The 18,816-nt window shown below is 36.3% G+C and overlaps 1 protein-coding gene across 5 annotated transcripts in view; it reads left to right on the forward strand.

The window, feature by feature from the left end:
• EDEM3 (ER degradation enhancing alpha-mannosidase like protein 3) overlaps window positions 1-18,816 on the forward strand; it is a 74,754-nt gene that overhangs the window by 5,119 nt on the left and 50,819 nt on the right. For all 5 annotated transcript variants that reach the window (XM_029935200.1, XM_029935202.1, XM_029935204.1 and 2 more), the window contains exons 3-4: window positions 13,456-13,556; window positions 14,070-14,109. In XM_029935200.1, coding sequence (XP_029791060.1) covers window positions 13,456-13,556; window positions 14,070-14,109 — 141 coding nt within the window. The remainder of the gene's footprint in view (window positions 1-13,455; window positions 13,557-14,069; window positions 14,110-18,816) is intronic.

Genomic DNA, 18,816 nt, shown 5'->3' on the forward strand with positions numbered 1-18,816 from the left:
TATTGAGTGGTTTATATAGCTAGATATAGTGGATGTATGTGAATAAGATATTATCTCTAGCCTTCAGGGAAATTATTCTCTTAATTAAAAAATATTTACAATATTACTTTATTACTCTTTGAAGAAAACCATTGCCTAAAAGAGACGAAATATGACCTAGTTTCTGTCCAAAGTATGTCCTCATAGTGGTCTTTGATGTGAATAATGTTTGCTTTCTAGATATGCTGATCTGTACTGTCTTAATGTTCACTGGGGATGAAATAGTTTCAATTTTGCAAGATGAAAAAGTTATGGATATCTGTTACTCAACAGTGAATATACTTAATGCTACTGAACTTAAAAAATGGTAAAAATGGTAAATTTTATGTTACTGTTTTTTTTTTTTTTTTAACCACAACTAAAAGTTTAATACCAGGGTGCCTGGGTTGGTTTAGCATCCGACTCTTGATTTCAACTCGGTTCATCACCCAGTGTGGTGGGATAGAGCCCTGAGTCAGGCTCTGCAATGAGCATGGAGCCTGCTTAAGATTCTGCCCCTCTCTTCTTCATTGTCTGTCTGTCTGTCTGTCTGTCTGTCTGTCTCTCTCTCTCTCTCTCTCTCTCCCTCTCCCTCCCCTGTCTCCCTCCCTCCCTCAAAAAAAAAAAAAAAGAAAAGAAAAGAATCCCATATAGTACAGGGGAGCCACTTGGGGGACAGTAGGGCTGAGGGGTTGTAGCTGCCCCCTACTTCTTCCTGCTTCTTGCCCCTTAATACAGTTATCTTAGATTCCAGGGGAAAAATGTTTAATTTCTAAAAAGATGAACTAGCAGTGCAAATTTTAGAGTTCAAGGAAAATTTTCTGGGTAAATGTGTATAATTTTGAAAAGAGTAATCAAGTTATTTTGAGAATACTTATGACTTTGTTTTTACATTTTAAAATATACCAGCAGATTTTCTTTTATCATGAGGGCCTATAAAATAGAGTTGGGAAAAATTTGGCAAAGAACTCTTTTTGATTCTGCTTTAAGTATTTTTCAACTGATTCTGTGGATCCATTTTTTCATTATATATTACTCAAATATTTTCATATATTAACATCTTTATAAACATCTAAGTACATGTATACTTTATGCATTTTTGTATTGCTTAAACATGTTTTATATTTGATAATTCTTGTTCTTTTTATAGTGCACATTCTTAAGAGTCTATATTCAGTTCTTAATAAATGTTTTTAAAAAATAATGGTAATGAACTTTGGGTTATTTTTAGCCATATTGAAAACACAGTTTTAAATTCATATCTAAAGGTCTTGGCCATTTCCTTAATATTTCTCTCAAAATTATTTCTCTCTGGTTAGTGCTGCCTGGGCTGAGCATAATTTCACAAACCTAGGGTAGTGGTTTTGAGGTGGTCAAGTGGATCCATGCTGTACCCTCAAACCGTAGTCGTCGCATAAATGCGTACTTTTGGTTCCAAAGTTGAGTAGCTGGATCAATTTAGTATATTTCTTTTTTAGAGTTTTTAAAAAAAATGTTTATTTTATTTCTGAGAGTGTGAGTGGGGGAGGGGCAGAGAGAGAGGGAGACAGGATCTGAAGCAGGCTCCAGGCTCTGAGCTGTCAGCACACAGCCCACCGTGGGCTCAAACTCATGACCATGAGATCATGACCTAAATCGAAGTCCGACGGAGCCACCTGGGTGTCCCAGTTTAGTATATTTCACTGTGAAGAGGATCCTGTCTTTGTAAAGTACAGTATCTTTAATGTCTCTTCTACGGTAAACAGCAGGAAGTTTTATCAATACATTTTTTTCCTGTTATAGAATGTACTTAGTAAATGGGTTTTGACAAAGCAGACACTTAGAACAGCTCTCAGAGGACTTCCTGGCCCAGTTCCTATTTTTTGGACCCTAACTGGCAAACTTTGTATTGTACCTACCTACCTATAAGATCTTTATAAAGGAGAGAGATTTCAACCCCTAAGATTAGGAACTCCTGGAATCAACGTTCTCCTCCATTTTTCCAGTGGATCCACACCCATCTGCAATTGATATTTTTATTTTCTATTTTTTTTTTTAAATTTTTTTTAAGTTTGCTTATTTCAAGAGAGACAGAGAGTGAGCAGGGGAGGGACAGAGAAAGAGGGGGGGAGAGATCCCAAGCAGGGATCCAAGCCCAATGAAGGGCTTGAACTCACGAACCATAACATCATGACCTGAGCCAAAACCAAGAGTCAGACACTTAACCAACTGAGTCACCCAGGTGCCCCTGCAATAGGTATTTTTAAACATTCAACTCTTTTAAATATTAGTGATTCTTAAAATATACTAATGCTATGCTCAGTTTATGTGAAGTTTGTAACACAAAATTTAGTCTAGAATTCTCACTTCCCCTTTTCAAGTTCAGAGCTACCCTGACACAGTTCTAAAATATTAAACAGAGGCCAGGTGCCCTGTATTTGTTATTTGAAATTAGTTGAAAATTTCTTCCAGTCACTGTATTCAGAAACAGTGTTAGTTTGCTGTAGAGCAAAAGTGTATAGGTTTTGGAATTAGTTGGGTTTGAGTTCTAATTCTTTCCTATTTAATAGCTGGGACCCTAAACAGATCATTTAACCCTTTGAGCAATATCTTCCTATGTAGCCTGTAGGATGGTTGAGAATAGGGATAGTTTTAGTATTAATATTACAATTAATATGATTAATATAATTTTTATTAGTTTTTATTCATCTTTTATATGTCTTGTGCTTAAAATCATGCCTGGTACACAAATGCTTTTTTTTTTTTTTTTTTTAAAGAACTGAATTGTGTTCTTATGAAGATGGAACCAAATAGTGGGGTTTTTTTTTCCATTTGATTATTATGATATATCTTTGCCTCAGAAATTCAGAGAAATCATTTACCAAACTTCATTAAAGATAGAAGTTTATGGTGAATTTGGGGATCTGGAAGTTTACTTCTTTTGTTGTAGTTGGTTGCCTACTATGCTGAAATCTAAAATGCCTGGCACAATGAAAGCTTTTCATTTCTCACTAGCCCTTCTTAATATTACTCTCCATTCTAGTGTACATTTAGAGCAATTCCTTTTCACTTTCTTAGTTCCTAGGAAAACAGTAGTGTTTTCCAAAGGCTACAGTGTAAGGAATAAGTGAGAAGACTGGACATGGGCCAGGACGCCCTGAGGTAGCTGTGTCCCCTGCTAAAGTGAGAAAGTTAACTCCTCTCCCTGAGCCCGTTTCCTCATCTCTGCACAGTGGTTTTTGCCTGCCCCACTGCTGTTTCACAGGTGCCTCATACAAGTGCATAGCACTAGTGTCAGGCGAGTCGGAAGCCCGCGTAAGGGTTTGCTGCTACCGTTACTAGTACTGTCATCATCCGTGCTCTGCCTGAGATTGAAGCTGCTCTCCCAGACTTCATCTCGGCTCTAACCTCGTTCCTCAGAAGGTGCGTAGAACTTCTGTAAAACACACGTTCTTCTCTGTTCTAGGCATGTACTCTTTGAGCTTATTTTTTTCCTTTCCTTGTTTTTGTTTTTGTTTTTGGATTCCCCAAGTTCTGCAAATGTTATTTTCAATAACCATGCCCTACCACCTTTGGGTAGGGCAGTACAACTCTGCCATCCTTTGTTACATCCAGGTATTTTCTGATTTTAAATACTTAACACCAAAATCTTTTATCAATATTGGTTTAAATATCAGCATAACAACAACTGTATTTCACATATCTCTGGCTCCAATCAGACTGCAGTTTATCCGCAGTAAATTGCACAAATGGCTTTCTTTTCCCCCCAAATAACATGAAATTTGATGTTTGTTTTGGCAGTTCTTGTGTGGCCTCATTTAACCTCAGACCATAGCCCCTTTAACACTTCTGTTCGTATGTTTTTAGTAATTGTGCTGAGGTTAGTTTGCAGATTAAGTTAGACAACAAAATGACATGTATTTAGGCCACCAAATGCAGAACTCTTTTGGATCTGAGCTCTTTGACCTGATACATACCATCACTGTTTTTCTTGTTACTGTAGACAATTCAGACTGTTATAAGCTATAAACAAAACAAACCAAAACAAAAAGACTGTACCTTGGCAGAGCCCTAACCATTACAAATGAACTTTAAAAGAGTTGGTAAGCACAGTTTCTTGTACTTTATGGAATCATACCTAATAACCACTTTTAAGCTTGATTTTGTGAGAGCACAGTTCAAAGAAACAGTGGATTAGTCCTTATCATTCAAACGGAAGGAACTGTTTTAAAATGTAACTTCCTTATAGATTTCTAGATTTATGTACGTTTTCTTAGAATTACCTTGTTTTTCCCTAATATGGCTTTCTTTAAACATTCTTTATTGTGGTGAAAAATGTCATAAAATTTACCATACTAACCATTTTTAAATGAACATTTCTGTGGCATGAAGTACTTTGACCATGCTGTGCACAGTCAGTCCCGTCTCCAGAACATCTTCATGTTCCACATTGGGAACTCTGTACCTGATGTTTTCTTTTTGATAGTTTGCTCATCAAAAAGTGTAATTCTGTAAATAAAGTAGTTCTTAAAAAAGCAGTACTAATGGCTGGGAGGAAGGAAGTTAAGAGCTTAACTGGGCCTTTATTGTGCATAGAGGAGTGTGGGACTACTTTTTGTTAGCCAGTGTTCCTTGGTCTGTACTTTTAGAGCATCCTAAAGCTCTGCCAAAATGACATAAATTCTGTAGTATACTTTTGTGATATTTTATCATCACACTCTGATACTCTGTATAGGACTTTGACTTGGTAGAACACAGTTTTTTTTGTTTAATAAGGTGTAGTTTATAGACAAAAATCTTTAAGTGCACAATTCTGAGTTTTGATAGTTGTATACATTCGTTTAATGACGTATGACATTTTGGTCCCAAAGCTTCCTCGTGCTCATTAGCAGTGAGTTCCTTTTCCCACTTCTGACCTCTGGCAACCACGGTGATCTGCTTTTGGGTCGACAGTTTTTCCTCTTTAGGAGTGCATATAAATGGCATCATATGGTATATAGTCTTTTGATTCAGATTCTTTGTTTAACATGGTGCTTTTGAGATTTTATCCATGTTGTTGGATACACTGTGGTTCCTATTTCTTGCTTAGTAGTATTCAGTTGATTTGATAGAACACATTTGTTTATCCATTCACTAATTGCTAAATATTTGGCTTGTTTCTGGTGTTTGGCCACTATTAAAAAGACTGCTGTGAAAATTTGCTGTGCATGCAAATTTTTATGTGGACATATATTTTCATACATTACCCAACTAGGAAAGGGATTGCTAGGTTATATGATAAGGATATGTTTGACTTGTTAAGAACTGCAGGGGCGCCTGGGTAGTTCATTTGGTTAAGCATCCAACTCTTGATTTCAGTTCAGATCATGATTCATGGTTTGTGAGTTCGGACCCTGTGTCAGGCTCTGTGCTGACAGTGTAGAGCCTGCTTGGGATTCTCTGTCTCCCTCTTTCTCTCTGCCTTTTCGCCACTCACACTCGGGTGTGTGTGTGTGTGTGTGTGTGTCTCAAAAATAAAATAAACTAAAAAAAAAACCAAATACAGAACGTCCCTAAAGTGTCTGTAATGTTTTGTATTCCCCACTAACAATGTATAAATGTTACCACATCTTCTTCAGTACTTCGTATTTTCAGTCTTTTTAATTTTCGCCATTCTAATGGATGTGTAGTGGTATTTTGTTCTGATCTTAATTTGACTTTTCCTGATAACCAGTGATGTTGAAAATCTCCCTGTGTGCTTAGTATATCTTTTTTTAGTGAAGCCTCTGTTCAGTCTCTTGTCTGTTTTAAAATCAAGTCCTTTGTCCTGTTATTGCTGAGTCATAAGAGTTATATATTCTGGATATCACTCCTTTCTCACATATATTACATATCACAGATACTTTCTCCCTATCGGTGCTTTGCTTTTTCATTTTAACTATGCCTTTTGAAGGGCAAATGTTTTCAATTGTGATCAGTTTTTTTTTTCTTTTACATACTATCTAAAAAATATTTGCCTAGCCCAGGGTCACAAAGAGTTTATTGTTTTCTTCTAGGTGATTTATAATTTTAGCCTGTTCATTTAGATCCATCACTCATTTTGAGTTAATATTTACATATAGAATGAGGTAAAAGTAGATTTATATTTTTTTCTATGTGGATATCCAATTATTCCTGCACTATTTGTTGAAAAGAATATCCTTTTATCACTGAATTATTTTGATATCTGTATAAAATTAGTTAACCATACACACATGTATTTTTTTCCCACTGATCTGAATATTTTTATACTAATACCACACTGTTACAAGTGTGATAATAAGTTGTGAGATCAGGCAGTATAAGTCTTTTAGCTTTGTTCCTTTTTCAAAATCATTTTGGGTATTCTAGATTCTTTGCATTTCTATAGATTTTTAGCATCATATTGTCAATTTCTACAAAAACGCTTGTTGAGAGATTGATTGGGATTATGTTGAATTTATGGCTTAATTTAAGGAGTTTGACTTGATATTGAGCCTTCTCTTCCACAAACATGGTGTCTATGTCCATTTATTTTGGTCTTATTTAACGTCAACAATCTTTTGTAGTTTTCGGTATTATACATCTTTTGTTAAACTTATTTGTATATATTTCAAATGTTGATGGTTTTGTAAATTGGAGTTTTTCAGATTTGTTTGTCCAGTTGTCCACTGATGTTATTCAGAAACACAATAACTTTTTGTCTGTTGGTCTTTATATCCTGCAACCTTGCTAAACTCACTAGTTATTTGTAGTAGTTTTTTTTTTGGTAGATTCCTTAGGATTTTCCACATTGTCAATCACATCTTCTGCAAACAAAGAGACTTTTCTTCTTCTAATCTATGTGCCTTTTATTTCTCATTATTATTACAATGGCTAGAACTTCAAGTATTTTGAAAAGAAGTGGTAAGGTCTTTTGCCCTCATCCTAATGTTAGGGAGAAAGCAGTTAACCTTCACTATTAAGTATGATGTTACCTGTTGGTTTTTCATAGATATCCTATAATAGGTTGAGTACGTTTCTTCCTATTTCTAGTTTACTGAGAGTTTTCATCATTATGGAGTATTGAATTTTGTCAATTACTTTTTCTAAATCTGTTGATACAATCTTCCTAAAAAATCTGTCAGTAGTAAGACTTTCATTATAACACTATTTATTCATTTTATATAATGTATTTATTAATTTATTGAAAACTTTTTTTCTCATTTAATTTTGAGTACACACTTTATCCTAACATTCTCCTCTCTAGAGATTAAGTCTTAGGAGACAGGTGCATTTTTGTTGTTACTTGTAAAGAGACAGCAGATGTTCAATGTGGGAAGTAAGTCTGATAGTTTAATGATTTAGCTAAACGAAATCCTAAATACTTGAAAAATGGTTTGATAAGTGAATGTAGTGAACGAAAGGGAATGGGAAAATTTGGGGTGAAAGAGAACTGAGAAATTTACATAGTTTAATTAGTAATTAGTGTATGCTATCAATATGTGGTAGATGGTTTATTAAATATCAGTTTGGTTTTTTTTTGAGGAGGAATATCTTATCTGCCTCAAGGAGGGAATTATTTAACAAGAAGGATATGGAATACAACATTTAAAAATATGTAAAACCTTGGAAGTTAAATAGATTTGCTATTTTTAATACCTCACTTTTATAAATAATGCCTTTGGTGTTTTTGGGAAAGTACAGTCTCCCCTTTGCCTAACTTTTAGAATTGGTTTGACTAAAAAGTCAGGTTTGATGCTGCTGCTTTGACTTGAGTACTTTAGAGCAGAGTTCTATCACCTCAGTGCTCTCATAAATTTAAAATCTGAGGTGGAGAGTCTGCTCTGTTTTGTTTCCTGTATTTGCTCTTGCTTTTAGCTAGGCACATGCTCTGCTTAATTTGTGTAGGACTCTTTTCTCACCTGAGTTTTATTGCTGAGTGATAATCATTAAACGCGGTTCTGAGTCATAGCAGTATGAATTACTTACCCCTTGTTCTGGCAATATATTGTGAAGAGAAAATATTCCTGTACCTCAGATAGACAGGATGTTTGAAGTGTAATCATGGCTGTTTATTTGCCACGTATGCACTGCTCTGGATTTACACAAACCAACCGTAGTTCACTTTGTGGTCAACCCAAAGAAAAGGCTGTGGTTTTGTTTTTATCCTTAATCTTGAAATAGGAGGCCTTAAAGTATTTTTACATCTGGTTCAAAGCTCCCTAATTTGATTATTCTGTTTGTAATTACTGTTAATATTTTTCTTATCTACATAAGCCTAGGATTTGAGTTTCATATTTAATTTCAGACAGAGGTGTTTGTGTATGTATGTGTTTTTGTGAAACCCTAAAAATAGTAATATGAAGCTTTCTAAGTGGTAGTTTAGGTAGTAAGGAACTCTTTACAATTAACATTTGAATGATCTCTTACAAAGTTTCAGAATACATCAGCAACTTGAAAAAGATACCACTTTTTTGGGTTACTTCTAATTGTTTATATGTGCTAAATGTGAAAGTTAAGTAATAAAAAATAGGCAGTCTGGGAGAGCCTACTTCAGTTAGGATCAATACTGAAAAAGAAGTTAGGAGCTTAACGTGTTAAAAGACTTGTAAAAATTATTAGGAATTTATGCTAAAAATTTTATGTAATATTAAAATTACAATATGTTCAATCCAGAATTTAGTAGCTACATGTGGATTCTAATTATAGTGCAAGCAGTTGTTGTCTGGAATCTTTTCCTCAGGAAATGAATCATTATGGAGCTCTGAACTTTTTTAAATACCTGAAGGGTTATAGTCTTCAGTGCTTTTTGTATTCTTTAGCCTACTTTACTGTTATTATTTTCTTGTTCTTCCTTTTCTGTTTGCCCATGAATTTAGTGTCCTTGTCCTTTGTTCTTTTTTTCAGCTGCTATGGGTTTGGAATATAGATAACTGAGTTTAGTGAGAGACAGCAGGATAGAGTTGGACAGGGCCATTGCGAGTATTTCTGCTGAACTTCAAGACTTAAGAGTCACAGGGGCATACAAGTATAGGACGTACAAGTCATTCAAAAAAGGATCAGACTGGTCTTAGAAACTTTACCATAGCCATACTCCATGCAAGAATGATGTGGCACAGTATCCTCAGATTTCTGAAGGAAGGAAAATGCATCTCTAGCATTTTACAAACATTTTATTTTTCAAACAAACAAAACCTACCTGAGGACAAGTCCAAGCAACTAACAGCTGAATCAAAATAAAAAGGAATGGAGAAGCCATGGAAAAATGGTGTGTGTTGACTCTACTAAAGTAAAATTTTAGTACTAGCAACTGGGAATTGTGGTTCTAGACCAGAATAGAAATGTTACACACCTTTAAAAATCTTTGTCAAAACATTTAAATTTTCGGGGCCCCTGGGTGGCTCAGTCATTTAAGTGTCCAGCTTCAGCTCAGGTCATGATCTCATGGTTTGTGAGTTCCAGCCCTGTACCAGGCTCTCTGCTGTCAGCATGGAGCCTGCTTTGGATTCTCTGTGCCCCTCTCTCTCTGTCCCTTCCCTGCTCATGCTCTCTCTCTTAAAAATAGACAGTTTAAAAAAACATTTAAAATTCTCTTTCTGATGGTTATAAGTATACAGAGAAGATTTTAAAATAGCAAAACTAATATTCAGAACGCTAGAGACTTTGCAAATTGAAGTGTTACTTCTTTGCAAAAACTTACTTAGTGAAGATTGAATAGTTCTTGCCGGGGCCTGCTGTCATCCCATGGTGTAAAACCTAAAATAACAGAGTATGCATCTTTTCTGTGCATCGATGAATTGGCCCATTCCTTTCAAAAATTTGGATCCGTTTGAAAACTTTCACCGCTTGCACTCTGAAATACCTCTGGGAGCTTCTTTAATGGGAAGTGTTTTGTTGGTATCCTTTCCCTTGTGACATCTTCACCCTGTGTGTCGCAACCACTTTCTTTATCTTTGTAGATAATTAGGCCTTCACTCCGCTCCTCTAGCTGTGTACCTGGAGTCTCTGGAGTGGTGTGCATCCTCCACATCCCCTGGCCAGCTGTGCTGTCCCTCATTTATGTTCAGTTCCAGTTGCACTTTCAGTGTCCTCATTTTTCATTTCTTTGCTGAACTTTCATCTTTGTTGGCTAATTTCCTTCTTGATTATCAAGTTTTGTAAAATTGTCAAACTGTCGTGCACAATTACCACTGGCTGACAAGGAGACAACTGCACACTTGCTGTGCGTGAACTGAAAAATAGGTGCACGGTGATCAGATCACTGATGGACTTGGAAAGAAGTGATGCGGTTGATCACTGATCACGATGAGCATCTGTTTCTTACATTGGGACCTGCGGATTGAAGAACTGGTGCTGAAATTTGTACTGCATGCACTTATTTGCAGTTAAAGCACAGTGCTAACTGAAGTTTGAACCGTGTTGAGGGTTTATTTAAATAAATTACAGAAACTTGTATATAGTGAAAGCAAAGACCGCCTATAATAACATAATTGACAAAAATCCTAAAATGAGCGGGGAACAGTATGAGTGTATTAATCCTATTATTCTTGGCCAGGAGTCAGTAAATACTGTTTGAAGTTGAAATATATACGTATAGTGATTCTAACTTCTAAATGGTAATCATATCATGAATTTTAGAGGAATCTTTTAGGGACTCTCCCCTAGAGAAGAAAATAGAGAGTTTAGCATGTCTTTCTGGTTTCTGTCCTTTTCTGTTAAGACCTGTAGCCATGAGTTGGGAATGTGCCAGTCAGTGAAGCAACTATCCAACTTAAAGAACCTACTTCCCTGGATTATGGCCATGTGTGCAGGGCCAGTACCATCAACTCCCATAGCCTTTGGGCATTAACACAATTCCCACTAAAGCCTGTCTTTCTTTCTAATGCCCATGTTGTGGTCACTACAGCTTCATCGTCTGCATCCCATTATACACTTTTGGTTCTTGAGAATTTCTTTTCTTGTCCACAAGCTTAGCTATGTATTTAAACTAATTTAGGAGTGGGGCGCTTGGGTGGCTCAGTCGGTTAAGCCTCCGACTTCGGCTCAGGTCAGATCTCATGTACGTGGGTTTGAGCCCCGCATCAGGCTCTATGCTGACAGCTAGCTCAGAGCCTGGAGCCTGCTTCCGGTCCTGTGTCTCCTTCTCTCTCTGACCCTCCCCCTCTCATTCTCTGTCTCTCTCTGTATCAAAACTAAATAAGAGATTAAAAAATTAAAAAAAAATAAAATAAAATAATTTAGGAGTGCCTGAGTGGCTCAGCCGGTTGAGTGTTTGACTCTTGATTTTTGCTCAGGTCATGATCTCGCAGTTTGTGGGTTTGAGCCCCACATCCGGCTCTGCACTGATAGTGCAGAGCCAGCTTAGGATTCTCTCCCCTCCTCTCTCTGCCCCTCCCCTTCTCAGGCTCTCTCTCTCTCTCTCTCAAATAACTAAACAATAAATAAATAAAATAATTTCACACAGCATTTCTGTGTGGTTGTAATGATGAAGGAAGATTTTTGCATGTGCTTTATTATCATCTGGATTAGAAATACCCTGTCATGGTCATTCTTTAAAAAAAAAATTCTACTCAAAATAATATCCCAAACTATAAAATTCCTATTAATAATAATTAAGAAATGGTTGAGACCTATAGAAGAAAACTAAATTCATAAAAGATCTGAATTAATGTAGTGATACTGTACATTCCAAGATGGGAAGACTCAATTGGAAATGATACCAATTCTCCTCAAATTAGGCTCTTCCAGTTAAAATTTCAGTGGAGTTTTAAGGAAAATTGAAAGTTACCCAGAAGAGTAAATTTGAAAAAATAGTTAAGAAAATTTTGAAGAAAAATAATTTGGGGGGAGTAAGTTGCAAGGTATAGTGCAAAGATAAAATAATGAAGATAATGGCTTGGAGCAAGAAATAGATCTGTAGGGCTGTAGAGGTAGGAAATAGGCCTGCCAAGCAAATTGGTCTGTAGAACAAGATTGAGGTTACATGAGAAACGTGTGTAGACAATTTTAAACTAATAAATCTATATTTCAAGCAATTAGGATGGCTTGTTTAAAAAGCAGCATTTAGAAAATTAGTTATTTTGGGGAGACAAACACAGTTACATCCCTATTTTACATCATAAAGAAGATTAGATTCCAGATGGAGTAAATCTCTAGACAAAAAAACAGTAAGTACTGTTTTCAGAGGCTCAAGATATTCTTCTTAACCATGCCTGAAATCTAGAAACCGTAAAGGAAGAGGTTGATAGTTAACTATGTATTTAAAGCTTAAAGCACCAAAACAAAATTAAAAGCTAAACAGAAGACAGGAGAAATATATTTACTATATATAACAAACGTAATGTATAGGGAGTGTCTTGGCCAATAAGACAGCCAATAGAAAACGGACAAAAAGCATAAACATTTCAAAAAAACGGCAATGTCTAATACAAAAACAATGTTTATCCTTTTTAATAACAAAACTTGAGATACCATTTTTTATTCAGGAGATTTCCAAAATATAAGTCATTGATCATTGCCTATGTTAGAGTATTATATGGATGTAAATTAGTGTCTTCAGTTTGATAGCTATCAAAAATTAAATATTCATACCTTTGACCTATTGGGTCTGTTTCTAGGAATTTAATCTATAGAAATAAAAGCATATATGCAAAAGATATGCATATAGATGTTTATTGTAGCATTGTTTATATATAGTGAAAAATTAATTCAACCTTTATGTTCCTCAGTAGAGGAGCAAATAAATAAATTTTAGTGTATCCATACTTTGGAATATTGTGAGGTCCTATGAAAGGCAGTAGGCTCTGGAGTCAGGTTGCCAGGTTGGAATTCTGGACTCACCATTTACTAGTTGTGTGTCTAAATTTACTTAGCTTTTCTGGGCTTCAATTTTCTCATCTGTGAAATGGATAATTGAATTTGTTTCAGAGGGCTATGTGATAATTAAATGAACTAAACTGCACATAACAGTGCTTAGAACGTAAGTACTCAGTATTATTAGTTAATATTAAGTGATCACTTTGCAGTTACTAAAAAAACAAAACCCCATAAAATTCTAGCATGGAAAAACTGTATTGTGATTTAAGTAAACAAATTTTAGAGCAGTGTATGCATAAGACATGAGCAGCTACTTGTAAACAAAATGTAAATTATATATGTGCATATATTTTAATGTATATGGATACATTTGGAAGCATAAATGTCAGTCTTAACAGTAGTTACCTCTGGGGAATGAGATTGGGTGGAACAGAAGCAGATTATCAGATTTTTAAAGAAATATTGTTTTAATATTTTTTTTCAAGCATGTATTACATTTATAACAAGTTTTTTTAAAAAAGATTCCACAGACTGTAAGGATAGTAGAACTTCCAACTTTTATTTTACCTTTGTTTTTTTAATAACTGCGAGTAGGCTGTGTCCACTGGGTCATGTTTGCTTTCTCTTATTTTTCTCAGTGACTCACTAAAATTTTCCTTGCAGGAACATGCTTACCCAGCTGATGAACTCATGCCTTTAACCTGCAGAGGTCGTGTTAGAGGCCAGGAGCCAAGTCGGGGTGACGTTGATGATGCCTTGGGAAAGTGAGCATTAATTAACCCAGTGGGTGGCGTGGCACTTCCGGGTTCCCAAGTCTCTGACTTCCTAGATGGAGCTTATAGTTTATATTTCTGGGGATTGGTTAAATTTTAAGGACTGCTCTAAGTATTAACATTAAACTCTTGTATTTCCTTCTGTTATCTTTTATAAAAATTCAGTTTCCCTCTTAGATCAGTGAGAAGTTAAGTTGAATATAATTTTTCAAATATATATAAAGTCTACACATTATAAGGTGTTGATGCTTTAATGTTTTTACTTTAGAAAGTTAATATTTCTCTTCATTTTGAAAGATGTAGATACACTGAACATTACAATGTGTATTAAGGCTTTTCAGGTGCCTTTATGCTTTTTTATAAGTTACATTGTACTATAGATGATTGGAATTACTAGCTAATAGGAACTATCAGTCAGTAAGGCATAGATACATCTGCTTATACATTCATGGATAAAGTATTCAGAATTCTAATGGTTTGTATCTCATTATACTTGTTTCTTAGATTTTCCCTGACACTGATTGATTCTTTGGACACTCTTGTGGTAGGTCGGATTCTTCTTGAATTTACTTATTTTATAAATTTCATAATATGCACACTCAGATATGAATACGGTCATTACAGTAATGATATGTAAGTCTGAAGTAGATGTTTTCAGAATTTAAGGTGTTCAATCCTTGCTGCTAAGTAGATCTTTCACGCTATTGAGTTGATTATTTCACATGACTGTCAAATGAAATTATGTAGAAATCATGGAGGTAATGAAATAATTTATAGATATGTCAGCTTATGTGATGGCATTTTTAATCAGGGGTTGCTTCCCTTTATACAAAGAGATTGAGAAAATACCATTGATCTATTGTTCCAGAATGGCATACCACAGGGATACTGAAATTGTTAAATTAGAATTCTTGTATGTTCATTTTAAAAAATTAATTTTTTCCCAGCAGTGATTTTTAGCATTAAGTGATCACTTCTTGGCAATCCTTTTCACCTCATGGGATACAAAATCATTTTAATTAATTCTGGTTGGGGATGGTCTATGATGGTAGAGGGGAAAGGGGAAAGATTGAGTTCCAGGTGTAATGATTTCTAAATACGGTATCTTTCTAGTTTTCTACTTTTAGACCACTTACAGTGTAAAAGTAGGCTTGTTTCAGGATTTTCCTTAAGACATAATTCTCAACTTTGAGTTAATATCTCAAGTGGTGATTAATATTTTAAAAACAAAACAAAACATCTCTGGGGTGGCAGACATTTTTCAGAACCAAGCTTTTCTTCCCAGTATTGTTTCTACTTTGTTCTTTTACTAGGCATTTTCTTTTTTTCTGCCTCCGCCTCTCCCCACCTCTTTCACTTCCTCCGTCTATATCCTGAGAGGCACAAATCACCACCCTGGGAGAAAGCAAGAGGTGTTATTTATTTGTGACTGTAGCTGGCTTATACTCCTTGCATACACCTTGACTGACGTGGGGGAGTGAGTGAAGAGCAGGAGCTGTGTGTTAGGAAAGACCATGGGTGAACTCGCTCGCTTCTCATCCTGTCAGCTCTGTCCTTCCCTGTGGCAAGTTCCGCATCATCTCTCTGTAAGCTTAGTTGATTTTCTTGAACATGGATCTCAGGTATCATGCTTTAAAATTTTTTTTTATCGGAAAGGAAGGAAGACAGGTGGTTTCAGTCTGTGTGCCTCTCCCGTATTCAGAAATCTGTCGGCTTCTACTTGAGTGGCCGCCACTACCAAGGTGATGTCTTTCAGGTTATGCCAGTTATATGCTGGGGCATTGGTTTTCAATATATCCCAGCAGCAGCAGCATCACCTACAATTTGTTAGAAATGCAAAATTCTAGTGCCTTCTCCCAGGCCTTCTAAATCAAAGTCTGGGAGTGAGGCCCAGTAGTCTGTTTTTTAACAAGCTCCCAGGTGATTCTGATGTATGCCAAAGTTGGAGAAATACTGGATACTGATGCAGTGCTTTTTAAAAAGTTCTTTTTTATGTCTTTATTTTTGAGAGACAGAGAGAGACAGCGTGAGCGGGGGAGGGTCAGAGAGAGAGGGAGACACAGAATCTGAAGCAGGCTCCAGGCTCTGAGCTAGCTGTCAGCACAGAGCCCGATGCAGGGCTCGAACCCACGAACATGAGATCATGACCTGAGCCGAAGCCGGACGCTTAACCAACTGAGCCACCCAGGCGCCCTATAAAACCCCAACATACTACAGAGTCACCTGGGGATCCTACTTATATGCAGATTCTGATTCAATAGACTGAAGGTCGGGCCCAAGAATCTGTGTTTCTAATAAGCTGCCACTTGGCGGTACCGCTGTTGCTGGTTAGCAGACCATGCTTTCAGTATAGACTGGAGTTCTGGCTCCTTGTGGCTGTGTAGGTGACCTTGGCCAGATTACTCAACTTCTCTGGGCTCCTGTTTTCACCTCAGAAGGGCCTACACTAGGTATTTAAGTTTCTTATTAACTATAAGGGATTATTTCTTACTCATCTTTGATCAGATTTAGGTAAGTAACTCCTCTATTTGTTGATGCTCAAGAAGCGTTAAAAAGGAGGATCAGTAGTCTTATGAACATTTAAAAATGATACTTTATTACCTCTTTAAATTTTAGTATTTTCAAGTAGAAATAACCTAAATGACTTATTACATATCATAACTTCATGACACTATTTTAGACATTTCCTTTTTAATTTAAACAGAGGAATTAAAGTAGTTAGAAAGTTTTTTTTTCTACATTTAAAGGGAGTGCTTGTACATTTTATCAATATGTGTATTAATATTTCTAATTTACTTTGCCCTCGTGATTATTTTGTGATTGATTTGAAAATATTAAAAGAACATATCACATATGACAGTGCATAAATCTCTTTTTATTTTGGTCATGCCATAATACGTTAAGTAAAATTTCTGTTTTCCTAGTTTGATATTTAAATTTAACCTGTTCTTAATTCTAGCCATCTAGTTTTTATTGATGTAATGAAGCCAAGAACTGAAACTTTAAATTTATCTTTAAATTTTACATTACCATGAAATCTATAGAAAGAAAGATATTGAAACAAATTAAAGATGATAGGGGAAAGAAAGAGACCTGAATTCATCTTTTGTTATTAGCTAGGAGTTAAAAGGTCATCAACTAGGGGTGTATGGGTGGCTCAGTCGGTTAAGCATCTGACTCTTGATTTCAGCTCAGGTCATGATTCCTGGGACTTGAGATCAAGCCCCCCATTGGGCTCAACATGGACTGGAGAGTTTGCTCAGGATTCTTTCTCTCCCTCTCTCTTTGCCTCTTCCCCACCCATGCTCTCAACTCTCTCTCTTAAATAAACTAAAAAAAAACAAAACAAACAAAACAAAAAACAAAAAAAACCCCAAAAAACCCACCTCATCAACCAGTAGAGCATTTGGAATGAATTTTCTAACTAATTATGGATCAAGAGAACTTTTCACTTTTATTCTTCTTTGAAACAAATAACACTGGTCCAATTCTTGGAAGTAATTCTCAGGAGATAGACTTAGGAATAAGAATAAGATTAGCAAATGTTACTCAGAAGTGTATGTGTGGGTGAGTAAAACAGTTGTGTTTTATTCTAAACGTGATAAAGGTATGCATCTGTACTTGTTGGTTGCAGAATTTACTGGACTTTGAGATTGACAAGGAAAAGCAGTCAGTTTAAAACCAGGCTTCATAGTATATTTTACTTAGGACTTACCTAAATTTTACTTTTATTTGAATTTTAGTCAGATATTCTTATGGAATGTTTTATAGTTAAATTAGAATTTTTAGTGAAAGTATCAAATCAGGTAAAAAGGCACTAGAAAATATTATCGAATGAAAAAATTAATCAAGTGAAGGAAAACTATTTTTAGTGAATCTAGGGTCTAAATAGCACATAATTGTGCACCTGTTACTGAACAATCTCTCACAATTGTAACTCAGGAAGCCAACAGCTAAAACCTGGCACACTGTCTTGACCGACTGCTCCCTCCTCGGGAATCCTAAAGGGTCCAGACAAATCAGAAACATAGCTCCTGGCTGGGTTTGCCAACACTAGTGCCAAACAAGCTGTGATAAACTCTGAGAAGTCAATAACTCAAGATAGAAAGGTTTGGAAGAGAGAGATTTATTTTGGGTGCAGACAGCTGGGGGAGGTGGCAAATGCAAGCCTTAACTGACTTCGTGGCAGGCAAGATGGACACCTAGAGTTTTATAAGGGGAGGTTGGGGTATGGGGGTGGGTCCATGCAGGAGAAAGGCAGAGAGCTTATGATCATGGGCAGAGGTGTCCATGGGTGTTCAACTCATGATCATGGGCAGGTAAGGGGGCATGTAGGGTATGGTCTTCTAGGCATTCCATTGATATCAGGGCTTTTCTGGTCTGGCAGTTGGAATGTTCTGGTCACTGCAAAATGTCAGTGAGTCTAGAAAGTGCGATAAGAAATAAGCACAATGGGTTGTAGTTAGAGCTTGAGTTAAGCAGTCTTGTCTATTTATGGTTTTAACTATTGGCATCAGTAGTTGAGCAAGAGGGCTCACTGACACAGTTTTAATTTAGACTGAAAAATCAAAGCAGCTATGTAATGCATTGGCCACTTCATGGAGCTCATTGTAAGAATCCACAGAATTCCTAGGACTCTAGACCCTTGTGGCAATAATTATTAGAACTATGTTAATAGCAATGATACTAAGCACTTATTAAGTCAGGCACTCTACTGAAAATACATATATAACTTTAAGAAATCAGTTCTATGAGAGTCGATATTTCTTCTTTTTATGGATGAAGGAACAGTTTCAGAGACAGAAGTCACATAACTGAGATTATACAGGTATCGAGTGAAAGAACAGAGTTCAAATCAGGGCTTGCTCTTGCTCACAACATTCTGCTCCCGCCGTTAGGGCTCAGGGCATCCATGGGTGAGGATAGCAGGTAGTGTGTGGTTTAGGGTCAGACAGTCATTCTCAGAAGGATGTGTGTGTTCTCTGACAAGAGGAAGCAACCCAGGAGCACCTGGGTGACTCAGTCAGTTAAGCGTTGGACTCTTGATCTGAGCTCAGGTCATAATCTCATGGTTGTGAGATTGAGCCCTGCGTGGGGCTCTGTGATGACTATGGATAGCCTGTTTGGGATTCTCTCTCCTTCTGTCCCTCTCCCGCTTGCTTGCACACATATATGCAGTCTCTCTCTCCAAAAATAAAAGTAAGAGTAAGCAACCTTTAAAGTGATGTTTGGTGAATAGTTGATGTTTGGT

The sequence above is a fragment of the Suricata suricatta genome, chromosome 3 (genome assembly GCF_006229205.1).
Source record: "Suricata suricatta isolate VVHF042 chromosome 3, meerkat_22Aug2017_6uvM2_HiC, whole genome shotgun sequence".
In the NCBI taxonomy this organism is placed as follows: domain Eukaryota; kingdom Metazoa; phylum Chordata; class Mammalia; order Carnivora; family Herpestidae; genus Suricata; species Suricata suricatta.